The following is a 17941-nucleotide window of genomic DNA, read 5'->3' on the forward strand; positions in this document are numbered from 1 at the left end:
AGTTCCCAAATCACTGCTCCAGTCTCCATTTGTTACCTACTGCAGCATGCGTGCTTTCTTACTGTACCTTGACACTTTCCCTTCAAATCCTTTCCAGCTTAAGTCCCTCTTTTACCTACTTTCACAGGTTGCACTTGATACCACCATCCTACAAAAGTGGTCTTTTTTTTTTTTAAAGATTTTATTTATTTATTTGACAGAACGAGATCACAAGTAGGAGAGAAGCAGGCAGAGAGAGAGGAGGAAGCAGGCTCCCCACCAAACAGAGGGCCTGATGTGGAGCTCGATCCCAGGACCCTGGGATCATGACCCGAGCTGAAGGCGGAGGCTTTAACCCACTGAGCCACCCAGGCACCCCCAAAAGTGGACATTTATAATTTGTTTTCCAACATAATAAACGCCCAAATATAGAAATAGCAATTACTATTAGGACATGAGGACTAGTTCATGATAATGGTGCTGAGAGTAGAAAGTAAGGAAAAGAAATTTGAGACTTGGACAAATTAAATGCCAAAGTTCTGGAGCAACTTGCAAATATCTTGGAGACAATATCCTTATGAAATCATTAACCAATGGGAAAGGTGACAAAAGATTGTACTGGTGATAACTCACCTGGGCTCTAGTGCACTCTCTCTAGTCTTGAGTCCAATCTGGGCACAAGATTTTTAGAAAGACAAAAAAATGTGTTCAGAGATGGCAGGTAGTATAGTGAACATATATGAGCAATGGTTGAATAATAGTAATTGCAAGCATTTACTGTGTGCCAGGCATTATTCTAAATACTGTTTGTAAAAAGTTATTTAATGCTCATCCTATGAAGTAGATGTAGATTTTACCCTATCATTTCAGACAAGGAAATGAAGTCAGAGAGAGGTTAAGTAACTCCCACAAGGTCACACAGCTAGTAGGAGGTAGAGCCAATGCTGATTTCATTCTGATTCAGAGTCACGCTTAACACTATGTTACTATCTTTTAATATTTTAAAGTGTGCTATTGAAGAAAAATTTAGGTTATTATAGAAGTTCTTAGAAGGCAGTATTAGCCTTTACCTCAAGCTCAACCGTCACCACCTCTTACTCAGTCTCCCTAGTCTCCCCAGTGTGTACTTCTATAATTGGACCAGTAATAGCACTTTATTACACTTATTTGCTTGTATGTAGAGATACTCTCTGTTAACCTATTTATCACCTATTTTGAGGATTATATTTTATTCTCTTTTGAGCCACTAAATTTAGTTTAGTGCTTGGCATAAAATCAACATTTAGTTTTTGTTGAATGAAAAACATGAATAAATGATCTCTCAATCAATTAGAAGTGTCCAGTGGTAAGATAATGAGCTCCTGTTCACTGGAGGTATTTAAGCATGGACTGAATGCTTGAAAGATGCTTGAAGATATGCTGTAGAAGGAACTTTCATGTCATTGTGGAAGATTAGAATAAGTTTCTTTCTAACTATGAATGATCTGATCCTATAATGAGTTAATTATGATTTTTTTCTTCAAACGTTTAGTTAGCACTTACTGTGTGCCTGGCATTGTTTTAGGTGTTAAAGATACGAAGATAAAAATGACCTAGCCGGTATCCATAGAGAGCTTGGTAGTCAGTGGATAACTAAGAAAAAAAGATGCTCAAGGATATAGGTGTAAAGTTTTAGTAGATAAAAATAAATAGAAAAGGACAGATTTTAGAGATGTTTTGAATAAATGGGGGAGAAAAAAGCTGTGACATGGGGGAGAACTAGGTATGAAAGATGACCCTAAAATTGCCTGCCTGAGAAAGGAGAATTTAGAAGTAAAGACTATATGTTATGTTGTTATGGGGGAATTCCCCAAAGGGAAATATCAGTGTTTGCCATCAAGGTGTCTTGCAGGGTTGGATGTAATTCAGTAGAGATTAATTTGTGAATATTTTGAAATTCATGGAACAAGTGTTCTTCTCTTACTAGTCTCCCAAATGAATAATGATGATTACATCTTTCCTGCCATCTACCCCTTTTAGGGGCATTGACATTAAATGGACAGTCTATTAAATCATGTGGGACCCTTCAGTTTCTGTTCCTATTCATGTGCCTGGAATCTGTTAAGCATTGGGGAAGTAGTAGTCTTTCTTTATATTAACCTGGTCCCTCATGCTGCTCATCCTTCACACATGTCTAAATATGTCTTGACACAGAATCATCCTTTCTAGCTGGGACACGTTTCCTAGGTAGGTGGGGAATTCCCCTGTTTTGTTTAAAATCATAGTTGTCTTTGAATTTGGCTAGCATGTTCATGATTAGTTTACTGACAATTGGTTTTTTTCTTCTTATACCATATGCTGTTCCATGATTCATCTGCTTTGAGTCTGTTGCCTTGAAGGTGAAACAATTTCTTCCAGTGTTGATATTTCATAATCTTATAGATAACAAGCATACGCATATGCATAGTCCTTTCAGAAGTTTTAAACATTTGGAGATGAATGAATTATGCTGCCACAAATGGAAAGGAGCAGTATCATAATGGTGATATCTAGTCATCTTTGTTAGGTGGTTGGGTGAACACCAATATTGATAAAGCCTGGTACTTTACTGTGTTTATCTCTTTTTGAGAAATTGTTTACTTATTTATGAATATTAAAATTTAACATTTTACTCCAGTTGATTTGATTGCCATGTATTTTAATTTTTAAACTGACAAGATCTTTATTTGTAGAAGTGGGGTTTAAATTCCAAATAAATTGTAACATTCACTGTTTATATTGTAATGGTTGCATCTTTTCTATATTTAATGTATAGCAATGACTATTCAAACTTTCAGAAATCTTTTAATTTCTGATATAAATAGTAATCTTTCAAAATATTTTAGTAGAACACAGTACATTTCTGAATACAGTACAAAGCAGTTACTTCTTTATTGGTGTTTTCTAAGTGTTTCGTTGGTTGGGCTTCTGATAAACATGGTCTAAATTCAGTTTCCGCACATAGCTTTAATCAAATGCACTTATTACCATGTTGCATCATTAAGCCACATGTATCTATTTACTCAGAATTGCAATGCTTCTTTTCAATAAAGAAAAACTCTTTATAATTTCATGGTATACATGCCCATGTAAATATCTTTATAATTTATACATTTAAAGAAAGATTTTTGAAAGACTCTAATTCTCAGTGCATCTCTCTCCCTGCCCCCTTTACCTGGTTTTAGCTCCTCTTTGGTTCAGGTGTTCTGGTGTCCCTAAGCCTCTCTGGGCCACAGCTGGAAAAAGTGGTGATTGACAGAAGCCTGGTGGGGAAGCTCATCTCAGACTCCATCAGTGATGGTAATTACCCCCATGTGCCTACATTAACAGTGGGGCAGGAGAAATAGTGTGTCAACAGGTACACTAATTATTACCACTGGGGACTTGCAAACACAAGTAATCGCTTATAATAGCATAGTTACAACCCCTGGGACCAATACAAGTTTCGACTAATACTTAATACAAAAATTTTGTTAAGTGTTAGGCTCATATTCTGAGTATTTTTTACTTTTTCCTTTGAAAAATGTGAAGGTATTCTCAAAACAGGTTTTTTTTAGTGTGTTCTTTTAAAAATTAGTCCTTTATTGACATTTCAAGTACTTTTCATTTTCAAATGAATTTTCTGTAAATAACCCAAATGTGTCAACACAGCCACAAATTAAAAAAAAAAAAAATCTGTGATTTGGCTAGTAGGAAGATCTGTTGTTACCAAAATCTAAGAATACTAACTTTTGAGAAAATTTGGGCAGTATTTCTAAATATGTAAACCAATGCCAAATATACTAGATAAAGCTGGATCCTTTTAAGTATACCACAATCAGTATATAATTGCTACAAAGTACGTAATAAAGGGGCGCCTCATGGCACAGTCAGTAGGGTGTTCATCCCTTGGTTTTGGCTTGGGTTGTGATCTTAGGGTAGGAGATTGAGCCTGGTGTCAAGCCTTGAGTTGGGATCCATGCTCACCATGGAGTCAGAGTTGGCTTGGATTTCTCTCATCCTCTCTCTTTGCCCCTCCTCCCCACTAACCCTCCCACACATATGCAGGTGTGCACACACTCTATCTCTCTCTCCCTCTCTCTTTCTCTCTCAAATAAATAAATAAATCTTTTTAAAAAACACATAAAAAAGATTTTAAGCCAATTTTTGAAATAGGATACTGACATTTATTTGAGCCCTGAAAGGCTCTGAGATGCTGTGTCTACCTACTTATTTAATTAAAAAGAAGCTTTTGTGGTATAGTTATTTCCATTTTATAGATAAGGAAATTGAAGCTAAGACACTAAGAAACATGCCCATGAATGAGATACCAGGGAGCAGCTTGAAAATAACCAAACTAAAATTGGAACCCAGATTCTAGCTGCAGAACCCATTTTCTCTCTGCTCTACTATGCTGACTCCTGAAATATTAAGGTTATGTTCTTTTATTGAAGGTAAAAAGGTTTAAGAAACAGGTTGCATTATCATTAGTGATTGAAGTTGTCAGTATCTTAACTGAATAATCAAAACAAATTGTGGTCCAGTGGAAAGGACAGAGGTGAAACTATAGACACCTTCCTTCTGCTGTCTGCTATCACTGGCTACCTCTGAATAACACAGACACATTTTCATCAACTTAGAGAAAAGCTTTTTGCAGGTTGGCTATAATTGACAAAATTCTTGATAATAAGCTGAGGGTAGAATTGTAAGTGTGCCATTTCCTCCTCCTTACAGGAACATGGTGTCAAGGAAACTTCCTATGGAAGAAGTTCCATTTTCATATGTGTCATAATTGACCCCTTTTTTGACACCACAAATAAAATAGTGGCTATGATGATTTTGTCATGTTGATGCTCCTCTATAAGAATTAAAAGGAGACTTCCAACACTATTCGTGTCTCAGAGATATCTCTTTTTACTTGTTTCTTTTATTTATGCCCTAAATAATACACTCTCATGAGACCATGATAACAATGTGATTTCTTGGCAGCTCTCCAGACTCTCCTGTAATTGTGTAGCTATACTCTTGGCTGCTGCTTGCATAGCTAGGGTGTGGAAGTAAAGAAAAATATATGAAACACTCAATAATTTCTTTATGGTAGGAATAATGTAAAACATTTTTCAAATTCCCATTATACTAAGCTTTTATCAATATTTTTATAACATTAATAACCCTTTATGTAACTCATGAGTATTAATTGTCTGCCTACTTGTGCGTATTAGAAATAAAGCTGTAGAAACATTTTTGCTAATCTTCATTATTATATATTAATTACTGTAATGTGCATGTAGAGTGTAATATGCTTTATTTAATTCAGCTTGTATACCCTCAAAAAGAAGGTTCATTGATGAAAAATTTAAAAACAACAAAAAAAATACAGGGCTGTGTAGCTTCTGCTCAGGTCATGATCTCAGGGATCTGGGATCAAGCCCTGTTTTGGACTCATTGTTCAGTGGGGAGTCTGCTTTTCCCTCTCCCTTTCCCCTCCCCCTGCTTATGCGTGTGGGCATTTCTGCTCTCTCTTAATAAACAAATAAATAAATAAATGTTTGTACATATGTGGAGAACACTGATCTGTATCCCCTAAAAAAATCAATTTATTTTCAGATGGTTTATATCATGTAAACACAAGATTAAAGGCTAAGTACAAATAAAAATTAAGTATTTTCATCTTTACCTTCAGTTATGAGATAGTCTTTATTTTATGCTTTTCTAGCCTTGGTTCATTTGGTGGTTATCCCCAAACATCAGTGTTACCATAAAATGGTATTAGGTAAAAAGGAAAGCATCAAATCCATGCATGACTAAATTGATGATTATTGTTTTTTTGTAATTTCTTTCTTTTTTTTATGATTTTATTTATTCATTTGACAGAGAGAGAGAGATCACAAGCAGAGAGGCAGGCAGAGGGAGAGGGGGAAGCAGGCTCCCTGCTGAGTAGAGAGCCCAGTGTGGGGCTCAATCCCAGGACCCTGAGATCATGACCCGAGCCGAAGGCAGGGATTTAACCCACTGAGCCACCCAGGTGCCCCATTTGTAATTTCTTTAATATCCTTGTAAAATAATGATATTTAGGAGACTAGTATTTCAGTGGGTATTTATCTTCTGAGAATAGCTTTTTGTAATATTTTAGTGAAAAAAATTTCACAATTCATTATCATTGTATTCTAACTTAGTATTTTATAAAATTATCAAATCTTTTTTGTTTTAGCTCTTCTCACAGACAATTTCATCATCTTGTCATTTTTGGCGCAAAACAAACTATGTTTTATTCAGTTTACCAAGAAGATGGGGTCTCCTGATACAAACAAAAGACTGGAAAAACTCTCAGCCTTGGATTATAAGGTAGAGTTTTCAATTTATAGAGTTATATTCTTAGTTACTAGAGTATACTAAAGTATCACATGGATTGATATTATACTTATTATTCTTGAACATTTCTAGATTTCAGACAAACCAGAGTTAATTACGTGATTAAGGTTCATTCACTGAAAATAGTGACTATCTTACCTTTTCTTTTTTACTCTCATTATGGGAATCTAATAATGGCATTTTGGAGCAATTTATTTAGTTCTTTATGGAAATCAAAGATAGTAAAGACAAGTTACACATTTGAAAATGGTTTTCTTGCTAAAGGCATTATAAATACCATTCTCATTTTTCCCTGAAACCCCATATCATCTTTCTAGGCAAGGTTAGCTGCTCTGGCTTCCATTTCACAAGAAAAGAAAGAAGAAAGAAGGCACTTTCAAAGGTTAATAGAAAAGTGTAATAAACAAGGAGTGGGAAGACCCCTCACTCCCCACATACACACATGTATACCCAGCTATAACTAGAGAAAAATGCAAAATGAATTCTCCTTCATATGTTAGTATCTCTCCCTTCACTAACTCCAGGTAATTTGTTTCCTTGTATCAGGGATTTTACATCTGTTAAGGCAGGATTTTTATTTTAAACGATGTGTTTAATATAAGTTTTGCCACATTACATTTTAACTGCTTGGAAGGCATACTCTCTGCTAGGATGAGTATCTAATACATTTTCCAGGCTGTTTCAGTTCAAGGCCTCTTTTCAGCAATGACTTGTGTTTGCAAGATTGATCCAGCCTCTGTAACGTGGATTTGAGACAGTTCACTGTTCACTGGGAACAGAGCTGATATACAGTTTCCTTAAAAAAGATGCATACTTATGCCATACCCAGAGTATCTATCTATAATACAGGCAAAGATTTTTAGAAGTCACCTTTGTGATTTGAAATTTGTGTTTGATTTTGAGAAAGTAGTATTTAAGCTAAACTTTTGCCCTTTGGGATTATTTCTTACTATGATTGAAGTGGTAGTGATATGGGGAGGATGTAATTTTATTTGGTAGAAACATCTATTCTTATAAAAATAAGATTTTTGACATGGGATAAAAAAATTAAATAAGTTTTTCATTGTGATAATGAACTGTAATTTGGTTTTATTTCCCAACCTTGTGGAGTTTCTGTAACATTTTGTATAATACTGATTTTCTTTAATTGGAGTTGGTGATATTCGTGTATTATATTTTGGTTAGTAAAAAAAACTGGTATTAGCATTCTTAATGAGATGTTATTTTCCAGATTGACTTACTATAGATTTATTTGAAATGTTGCTTATTTACAAATGCTGGTCTTTAAAATGTACCAGTATGGAAAAAGTAAGTAAATTAATGAAATGCTCCAATATGCATTAACTCAAACTGTTTAAAATGTTTTCAGTACTATTATATAAAATTTTGTATGACTGGTTTCTCCATCTTAGGTGTGATGGATAGTTTAGTAGTCTTCTCAGCTGAAGGATAGTAGCTACCCAATAATGAGATCAGAGAGAAACTGTCAGGATGTCATCTTTTCTTATGAAAAAATGTGAAAAATAGACTTACTATATGGACTCTTACACTTTAAGGGAATTTCTTATTTGTTTATTCTTTTTTGTCTTTGGATTTGAGGATAATATGGGCACTCACATCATTTCTATACATTGGAGAACTAACTGCTTCTCTTTGGAAAAGCCCATCATGGATTTCATTTTTTTGTTCAGTATTTGAAATATAGATATTTAATACATAGTAAAAACTGCCATTTGTCAATAGGAAGGAGAATTTAAGAAACTTGTTCATTTTACTTGCCTTGTTGACTATTATGATAGAATACTGATGCCATTAAAACTCACAAGAAACAATAAATTACAGATAACATACATTATTTTGATGTCCTATTGCCATGTAAACATGTTGCTTACAAATTGCTAGATGAGAAAACAGAGTTAAGAAACTGACACTTTTAATCCTCATATAGTTCAAATCATGTATGTTATCTGTAATTTATTGTTTCTTGTGAGTTTTAATGGCATCAGTATTCTATCATAATAGTCAACAAGGCAAGTAAAATGAACAAGAAACAATAAATTACAGATAACATACATGATTTGAACTATATGAGGATTAAAAGTGTCAGTTTCTTAACTCTGTTTTCTCATCTAGCAATTTGTAAGCAACATGTTTACATGGCAATAGGACATCAAAATAATGTATGTTAATTTGTAAGGACTTAGCAATTCCATTATGGTATTTATCTCAAGAAAATACGTAGTTAAAAAATGATATTGAAAGCATAACTATAAGAATTTGCACTTCAAAGCCTAAATTACATCTGTATTGTCTGTCATTGCCCATTTGGATTTTAAAACAAAGAAATAATGTAGAGTATTTATAATTCTGCTTTTCTTTACATAGTACCATAAGTTAATTCTTTCAGATTGAAATAATTTTGGCAAAGAAAATTGCAGGGTAAAAATCCTGAGACTGTTGACCTTTAACAAGTTTTCCAGTCTACATTTTAAAAATCCAATTCAATTTATTTAACAGGAAAGGGACAGCACAAGGAGTTAAATGTTTACCATAAGAGAACAACACTGGTAATTACTTTGATTTCAGTTCCTTTTGATGTGCATTCAGAGGATGAAGAGGTCAATGATATTATGGCCATGCAAATAGAAAAGGGTTCCTTTTGACCATATTAAAAAAAATAGCAGAGGATTATTAAAGCATTAACCTTGATTTTAATGGCCTTGGTTGAGTGGTGAGATCACAATTTGGATGAGCCTGATTATTTACTAAATACAATACATAAATGCAACGGGTTCTTAACACCCATTGCACTCTGGCATTATCGCATTACTGCCATCCTTTGTTGCCTTGCAGACAGGAATATGAAAGCAATCTGTCATGTAGTGAGACTGGCTCCAGAAGCATTTCTCTGATAAGAAGACCCCCTGCCCTTTGCTAGTGTCTGGTCCAGTAGGCTTAGCCATGCGCTTAATCCCCAGAAAGTGGTTCGATTATTGCTGACCAGCAATGGCAAGATAGTTTTTTTTTTTTCTTCCAAGCTATCAACCTTCCATTAATTCCTTAAGCAGAAATACGGTGCAATCTATATTTCCTTGGCATGTGTCACCCAGATGGTGCTGTGCTTATGTTTTCAAATAACCATGTTCCAAAATAACATAGTTTGAATAATAAATTCTACAAATCCTTCCTAAGAAAGAGAAGCATAATTCTCAGAAGCTGCATAAACTTTTACGCATGATGCTGTGACTTATCCCTTTATGCAGAATATATGTCTCATATATTCTAAAAGAAAAAAAAAGTGATGTTTGCCTCAAGTTGTTTTTCCTTTTATTGTTGTCAGTCATTGTTAATATGTTATGTCTTAAACAGTAGTCAGATACTCTTGGTCAGCAGTACTAAACTTGTCTTTTAATACAGCTGGTCTTAAATCCTATGTGTAGGTCGATGCTGTCAAGCAGCCATGACTGTACATTTTGGTATTGATTGGGATTGCTACAGCCAATTCCTCCCTAACTCACATTTCTCCTTTTCCTTTCCTCCGCTAAAAATGGGGAGAATTTTGAACATATGTCTTTTTTATATATGTGTCAAAAGAATTTGGTAAATTCTGACACCTCCTTAAGCACATGTTTAGCATGCATATTTACTTGCATTTATCTACATTTACAGATGCTTTAATTTTTGTAATACTGTGAGGATTTTGCATTAAAAAATTATTTTTGTATGCTTTTTTTTCCTTAATCATTAGATTTCCTATTATGAGATACCTGGCCCAGTAAACAGGACAACAGAGCGTCGTCTTGCTATCAATTGTGTTCAGGATATAGTTGCTTGCTGGTGTCCACTGGTCAGTGATGATGCTTGGCCTTGGGCTCCCATTTCTCCTGAGAAGGACAGAGCCAATCTGCTGCTCCTAGGTTATGCTGAAGGAAGACTAGAGGTAAATTTAAAGCAAATATATACATTTTGTTGAAGAGCAAATAAAATAGGATTCTAAAGTTTTTATATTCTGAAATAAAGATGAATACTTTTTAAAACCTATAATTTATTTTCCTAAATTCTGAAACGAGGAAATTACATATAAAGTGGGATCCTTAGAAGTATCATATTTATAAGGTAAACAGACAATTCCAGGGCTGGCCCGAATCTCACAGTGATTAAGAACAAAGGCTTCTGGGTTCAAATCCTAGCTCTGCCACTACCCAGCTCTCTGTCCTTGAGCAAGCTATTAACCTCTGTGCACTGTGGTTTCATTATTTGAAAAATAGAGTTAACGAAGATAAGTTAATACATGCATTTAGAGCAATATGTACATATAGTAAACTCTCAGACATGGATCGCTGTTGTGATTCTTGTTATTATCATTTTTAGTACTGTCATTACTACTTGCCTATAATTTCATGCCTGCCAAAGCTATGTTATCTGTCACCTTCTTTATACTTTAGTCATTGAATAAGCAAACATTAAACAAATGCTTATTTTGTGGAAGACTCTGTGGTACCAAAACATAGCTGAGGCAAGAATTTATGAGGGCTGTAGAGCAATGGCCTTCTCAGTATCCTACCTTGGCAGGAACACCACAAGGGTTAATCTGGGGCGGGAGGCGGTTGGGAGGAGTATTTCATCCCATGTGTTCCTGACAGTGGTTCCATCATAATTCATTATTGTGAACCTATGGGTAATTCCACCTTGTACTAGTACTTTGAGTATGGAATTCCGTTTTTCTTTTTTATAATTAAAAACAAAAGCAACCCTTCCTGTTCCTTTTTTAAGTTTCTGCCTGAGTAAAATATAGACAGTCCCAACTTGTAGATGGTTTGACTTAGTATTTTCAACTTTGCCATGGTGTGAAAGCAGTACATGTTCAGTAGAAGTCATACTTTGAATTTTGAATTTTGGTCTTTTCCCAGTCTAATGATATGTGATAGGATACTCTCCCATAATGCTGGGCAGTGGCATTCAGCCTCAGTGCCAAGTCAGACATGCAGTCATGAAGATAAATAACTGTTACCCTTACAACCATTCTGTACTCATACAACTATTCTGTTTTTTGCTTCCAGTATAGTAGTCAACAAATTACATGATATATTCAATACTTTATTATAAAGTATACTTCGTGTTGGACGATTTTTCCCAAGTGTATTCACTAATTTATGTTTCTGAGCATGTTTAAGGTAGACTAGGCTAAGCTGTGATGTCTCGTAGGTTAGGTGTATTCAATGCATTTTCAACTTGGGATATTTTCTTTCTTCCCTTTTTTTTTTTTTTTTTTGACAGAGAGAGAGTACAAATTTGGGGGAGGCAGGCAGAGGGAGAAGCAGGCTTCTCACTGAGCAGGGAGCCCAATGCAGGGCTCAATCTCAGGACCCTGGGATCATGACCTGAGCCAAAGGTAGACACTTAACGACTGAGCCACCCAGGCACCCCTCAACTTAGGATATTTTCAACTTATGATGGGTTTACTGGGATTTGACTCTATTGTTAGACAAGAAAGACTCTTTCCATATTTTCTCTAAATCTACTGTTAGGCTTTAATTCTGAGATATGAACAAGTCCAAGTTTTTTCTATCTCAACCTGCCTTTTCTGGTATTAGAAACTTTCAGGCTGTCTTTTAAGACTGTAGAGTCATTTTTAATTAATTAATTAACCTTTTTCTGGAACTTTTCCAATTTTGTTGCAGTGACTAAAACCACTTGTAATACTGTATGTGTGGATTTGTGAGGCTAAGGAAGTGCTTTGTTCCTATTGACTTGCTTTGCATGCCCATGCTTTATTGATCTTGGGTTCAGAAGCTAATTGAGTAAAAGACTTCATCAAAATGATTGTAATAAAGCTAATTAGAATTCTATCAAGTGTTCTGCCTCATAATAAAAGGTAAAAATAATTTAGTTATACTTTACATAAATTACCTATTTTGAAATGAGTATATTACATGAAATTAGGAGTGTTCTAAAAAGTATACATATGGCCTACATACCTTATCTCCTGGTGTCATCTAGATCATCAACTAGGTTTGTCCAATTAAAATTGGACAAACCTAGTTTACCTGTTGGTTGGACCATATACATACTAATTGTGTAACCTTAGTCAAATTTATTCCCTGTAAGCTTCTGCCTGCTCTTAGCTAATTTTGAGAACTCTCTGACTTCAGTTTTCTATATTTTAAAATGATGGATTTCAACCAGATAGGTCACCTTCAGGTCTGTGACAGCTCTAAAAAGTGCTCATCTGGATTCTGAAGCTACAAGTTTGAGCCATTGCTTACTCCAAAGACTTTAGTAGATATGAAACTAAACTTAGCCTCAGCACTGAAAGCCCACCCTGACTGGCCCTGACCTACCTTTCAAGTAGTATTTCCTTATACAAACCTATGTTCTAGCCAACTGGTTTACTCACTGACTCTTATTTTCCATGTCCTCCCTGTACACATTACTGGTATTTCTACCTTAAAAGCTCTTTCTTCTGTTTCCACATCATTCAACAACTATTTGAACATGACCGTGGAGTAAACACTGTATTTCATTCCAGGGGATATGAATACAAAAATATTCCTGCCTGCAGGGATCCTAGTGTCCACCAATGAGAGACAAATATGAAAATGTGTAAGTGCACTAAAGCATTAAATGATGCTGTGGATAGAGGATGTACAAGCTACAGTAGGAGCCAGTGGGGAATGATTGATTCTGCTTAGGGACATAGTCAGGAGGAAACATTAAGGAGGCTTTACAATTTGCTCAAACACGAGATTGGCAAACAGTTTTACTTGCTTTTATTCTCATTTCTAAGTCCCATTTAAAGGTTGTACTAGCCCTCTGGAGTGATTTGGCCAGCTTTTCCTTTTTCTCCTCTTTGAAACAGTACCAAAATGAATTACCTGACATTTGAGCATTTGCTAAAACTCACCTACAAAACTGCTTGGGTGTGGTATCTTAAAGAAAGGTAGGTTTTTACATAACAGATTCCAGTTTTTGTTTTGTTTTGTTTTGTTTTGTTTTCCCAGGAATTCTGTTTTTTTCTTGAAGTCATTTTCCTCAATTTGTATTTCTGGAAAATTATCCATTTTATATAAGTGTTTTTGAATAGATTTTCATAAAGTTGTATATGATACTTGCACATGACTTTTAGTTATTCATCACTGATTGCATAGTTAATGTCCCTCTTTTCAGTCCAACTATATTAAGATAGAAAAATTCCTTTTTTTTTTTTAAGCAAGAGTAGCTTTTTCTTGGATTTGGCCCTTTCAATCATTCTATCAAAGTTAACCTTTTGGAAAAATTTGTGAAGATTAGTTTTGCAGAATCTCATGTGAATTTCTATATGTAAAAGGTGAACATCTTTGGAAGAAATCTCTAGGGAAATAACTTTCTTTTTTTCATATGTGAAGACATAATTTTTAACTATGAATTAATTGTAGAACATTTTTTAGAATATTGTGAACGAAAACCACTGGTCTGTATTCAAGCATATGTCTTTAATTTTTTTCCCCTGGCCACCATTGTATATAGACTTCTTGAACTAATCATCAGAATAAATGATACAATCTACTCTTAAACTCTAAAATTCAAACTAAAAAAGTAGCAACCTTATAGAGAAGAAATTTAATCTTTGCATATGTTAAGCTATAGAATTTTTAAAAAGCATCTCCCAGCCAAGTTCAATCAGAAAATATAATAAGCTTTTAGTTGGAAAGTGGCAAGATCCTAGAGTAGTGGTTCCTAGCCTTGGCTAGAATCACCTGCAGAGCTTTTGGAAAGGGGCCCACCCCAGAGCAATTAAATCAGAATATTCAGAGGGAGAGGAGGCACCAGTATTCTTTAATAGGTTCCCTAGGTGATTCTCATGTGCATCTACATTGAGAAACACTGCTTTACAGCAAACTAAAAAAAAAAAAAAAAAAAAAGAAGAAGAAGAAAAAAAGAAAGAAAAAAATTTAAAGCCATCATTTTTGCATAACAGACCATGGAAAGGATAAAGCCCACATACTGAACCAAATGAGAGTTTTAACAGTAACTTCTAAGTAGAAAATTGGCTTACCAAGCAGCTAAAGAAAAAAGAAAACAAAGGAAACATAGAAATAAGCTCTCTGTGACTGAATTATCTGTCTTTCAGAGGAGGAACATTTTTAAATATATTTTATGGATATTAGAAAACTGGTCTAATTTCACACCACAGAGCTCTAAACAACAGCACATATCTTAATTAGAAGCATAAAGCAGAGAGAGTTATGTAGTCTAGAGAAAAAAATTTCTTTTGAAAAATATACAATAGATAGTATATAGAAAAATGTTTTATCAGTAAATTAATTTAAAAACAGTTTTTAATTGTGTATGTGTGGATTATCATATATAACATGGTAATCATTTTTATTTAAGTTCCACATACTTTTTATTCTTTCCTTTCTGGAAAATTTTAACCATCATCACAGAATTATTTAATTCATTCACTTTGTCAAAAATGTGATGACAACGTAACTTATTCTTCCCTTACCTTTGTATTTGAAGAAGTATTTTAACTTCTCAGCTGAATGGATTAGATAATGCTTTCTGAGTATGGTAGTAATTTCAAGGTATATTCCTCAGAATAGATCACCTCAATTTGTTTACCAGATTAATCAAAAACACATGAGCAGAGTTATTAAACTTTAAAACGTGTTGTCAGGGGTAGGGAAATAAAACCTCACAAAGATAACTGTTTACCTCTAAAATTTAAAAACCATTTTGCAATGATTTAGATAGAGGAGCAACAACTAATGGAAAAGTAGAAGTTAATGAATTTTTAATATAGCATAATTTGATTAAAGAAGTATTCAAAAAGTGTTAAACATGCATTCAACTGAAAGCCAAAATATTTAAGAAACCTCTCTTCCAAAGAAATGTATGTATTATGTTAGCTTTCATGAAAACCAGGTAACAAAGATTTTATATTCTAGGCATGATAGCTTTTAAAAAGTCTCTTTATTATAAAACATGCATAAAGAAAACCACACAAAATAAATGTATAGTTTAACGAACTATTCTGAAGGAATTAACCCTGGAACCACACTTAGGTCAAGAAGAGGAACTTTGCCACCACCCAGAAATACTTATGTCCTATCATGATTTCAACCCCTTCCTGGTCCCCAAGAGTAACCTCTGTCATGACTTTCCATCACTTTCTTATATATCTGTATAATTTTTTTCATCCTAATGCATCTCCCAACACTGTAGTTCGATATTATCTATATAAAACACTTCAAATGTGGGCTGCCTGGGTGGCTCAGTCACTTAAGTGACTGTGCTCTGCTCAGGTCATGATCCTAGAGTCCTGGGATAGAGCCCCATGTTGCGCGCTCTGCTCAGTAGGGGAGTCTGCTTCTCCCTCTCCCTTTGTCCCTGCTCATGTTCTTTCTCACTCACTCTCTCAAATAAATAAATAAAATCTTTTTTTAAAAATCCTCTTTAATCTACAAGTTCCCTCTCCATCCCTATCTTTTCCTTAAAATTTATCTTTTGAAACTGCAATGTCCCATAGTCTGGATTTTGTTGTTTGGATAATCATACAGTGGTTCAACATGTTCCTCTATCTTTTGAAAATTCTACAAGTTAGTCAGTTTTGGCAAGACTATATAAAATGGTGTGTTATTTTTATCAAAAGGCACATAATGTCATGTTCTCTCATGGTTGTCTTTTTTTTATTAAATTTTTAAATTTTTTTATAAACATATAATGTATTTTTATTCCCAGGGGTACAGGTCTGTGAATCGCCAGGTTTACACACTTCACAGCACTCATAGCACACACCCTCCCCAATGTCCATAACCCCACCACTCTCTCCCTCCCCACCTCCCCCCAGCAACTCTCAGTTTGTTTTGTGAGACTGAGAGTCACTTATGGTTTGTCTCCCTCCGGATCCCATCTTGTTTCATTTATTCTTTTCCTACCCCCCAACTCCCCCCCGCCATGTGACATCTCCACTTCCTCATATCAGGGAGATCATATGATAGTTGTCTTTCTCTGATTGACTTATTTCGCTAAGCATAATACCCTCTAGTTCCATCCATGTCATCGCAAATGACAAGATTTCATTTCTTCTGATGGCTGCATAGTATTCCATTGTATATATATATACCACATCTTCTTTATCCATTCATCTGTTGATGGACATCTGGGTTCTTTCCATAGTTTGGCTATTGTGGACATTGCTGCTATAAACATTCGGGTGCATGTGGCCCTTCGGAGCACCGTGTTTGTATCTTTAGGATATATACATGGTAGTGCAATTGCTGGATTATAGGATAGCTCTATTTTCAGTTTTTTTTGAGGAAACTTCACACTGTTTTCCAGAGTGGTTGCATAATCTTGCATTCCCACCAAAAGTGCAGGAGGGTTCCCTTCTCTCTGCATCCTTGCCAGCATCTGTCATTTCTTGACTTGTTAATTTTAGCCATTCTGACTAGTGTGAGGTGGTATCTCATTGTGGTTTTGATTTGTATTTCCCTGATGCTGAGTGATGTGGAGCATTTTTTTCATGTGTCTGTTGGCCATCTGGATGTCTTCTTTGCAGAAATGTCTGTTCATGTCCTCTGCCCATTTCTTGATTGGTTTCTTTGTTCTTTGGGTGTTGAGTTTGCTAAGTTCTTTATAAATTTTGGATACTAGCTCTTTATCTGATATATCCTTTGCAAATATCTTCTCCCATTCTGTCAGTTGTCTTTTGGTTTTGTTCACTGTTTCCTTTGCTGTAAAAAAGCTTTTGATCTTGATGAAATCCCAATAGTTTATTTTTGCCCCCACTTCTGTTGCCTTTGGTGATGTTCCTAGGAAGAAGTTGCTGCGGTTGAGGTCAAAGAGGTTGCTGCCTGTGTTCTCCTCAAGGGTTTTGATGGATTCCTTTCTCACATTGAGGTCCTTCATCCATTTTGAGTCTATTTTCGTTTGTTGTGTAAGGAAATGGTCCAATTTCATTTTTCTGCGTGTGACTGTCCAATTTTCCCAACACCATTTGTTGAAGAGGCTGTCTTTTTTCCACTGGACATTCCTTCCTGCTTTGTCGAAGAGTAGTTGACCATAGACTTGAGGGTCTATTTCTGGGCTCTCTATTCTGTTCCATTCATCTATGTGTCTGTTTTTGTGCCAGTACCATACTGTCTTGATGATGACAGCTTTGTAATAGAGCTTGAAGTCTGGAATTGTGATGCCACCAGCTTTGGCTTTCTTTTTCAATATTCCTTTGGCTATTCGAGGTCTTTTCTGGTTCCATATAAATTTTAGGATTATTTGTTCCATTTCTTTGAAAAAAAAAATGGATGGGATTTTGATAGGGATTGAATTAAATGTGTAGATTGCTTTAGGTAGCATAGACATTTTCACAATATTTGTTCTTCCAATCCAGGAGCATGGAACATTTTTCCATTTCTTTGTGTCTTCCTCAGTTTCTTTCATGAGTACTTTATAGTTTTCTGAGTATAGATTCTTAGCCTCTTTGGTTAGGTTTATTCCTAGGTATCTTACGGTTTTGGGTGCAATGGTAAATGGGATTGACTCCTTAATTTCTATTTCTTCTGTCTTGTTGTTGGTGTAGGGAAATGCAACTGATTTCTGTGCATTGATTTTA

The 17941-nt window shown here is 35.0% G+C and overlaps 1 protein-coding gene across 2 annotated transcripts in view; it reads left to right on the plus strand.

The window, feature by feature from the left end:
* Positions 1 to 17941, plus strand: part of WDPCP (WD repeat containing planar cell polarity effector) — a 363960-nt gene that overhangs the window by 34410 nt on the left and 311609 nt on the right. For both annotated transcript variants that reach the window (XM_032873803.1, XM_032873802.1), the window contains exons 7-9: positions 3183 to 3297; positions 6188 to 6321; positions 10097 to 10288. In XM_032873803.1, coding sequence (XP_032729694.1) covers positions 3183 to 3297; positions 6188 to 6321; positions 10097 to 10288 — 441 coding nt within the window. The remainder of the gene's footprint in view (positions 1 to 3182; positions 3298 to 6187; positions 6322 to 10096; positions 10289 to 17941) is intronic.

The sequence above is a fragment of the Lontra canadensis genome, unplaced genomic scaffold (assembly GCF_010015895.1).
Source record: "Lontra canadensis isolate GAN:19392208 unplaced genomic scaffold, GSC_riverotter_1.0 scaffold50, whole genome shotgun sequence".
NCBI classification, from domain to species: Eukaryota; Metazoa; Chordata; class Mammalia; order Carnivora; family Mustelidae; genus Lontra; species Lontra canadensis.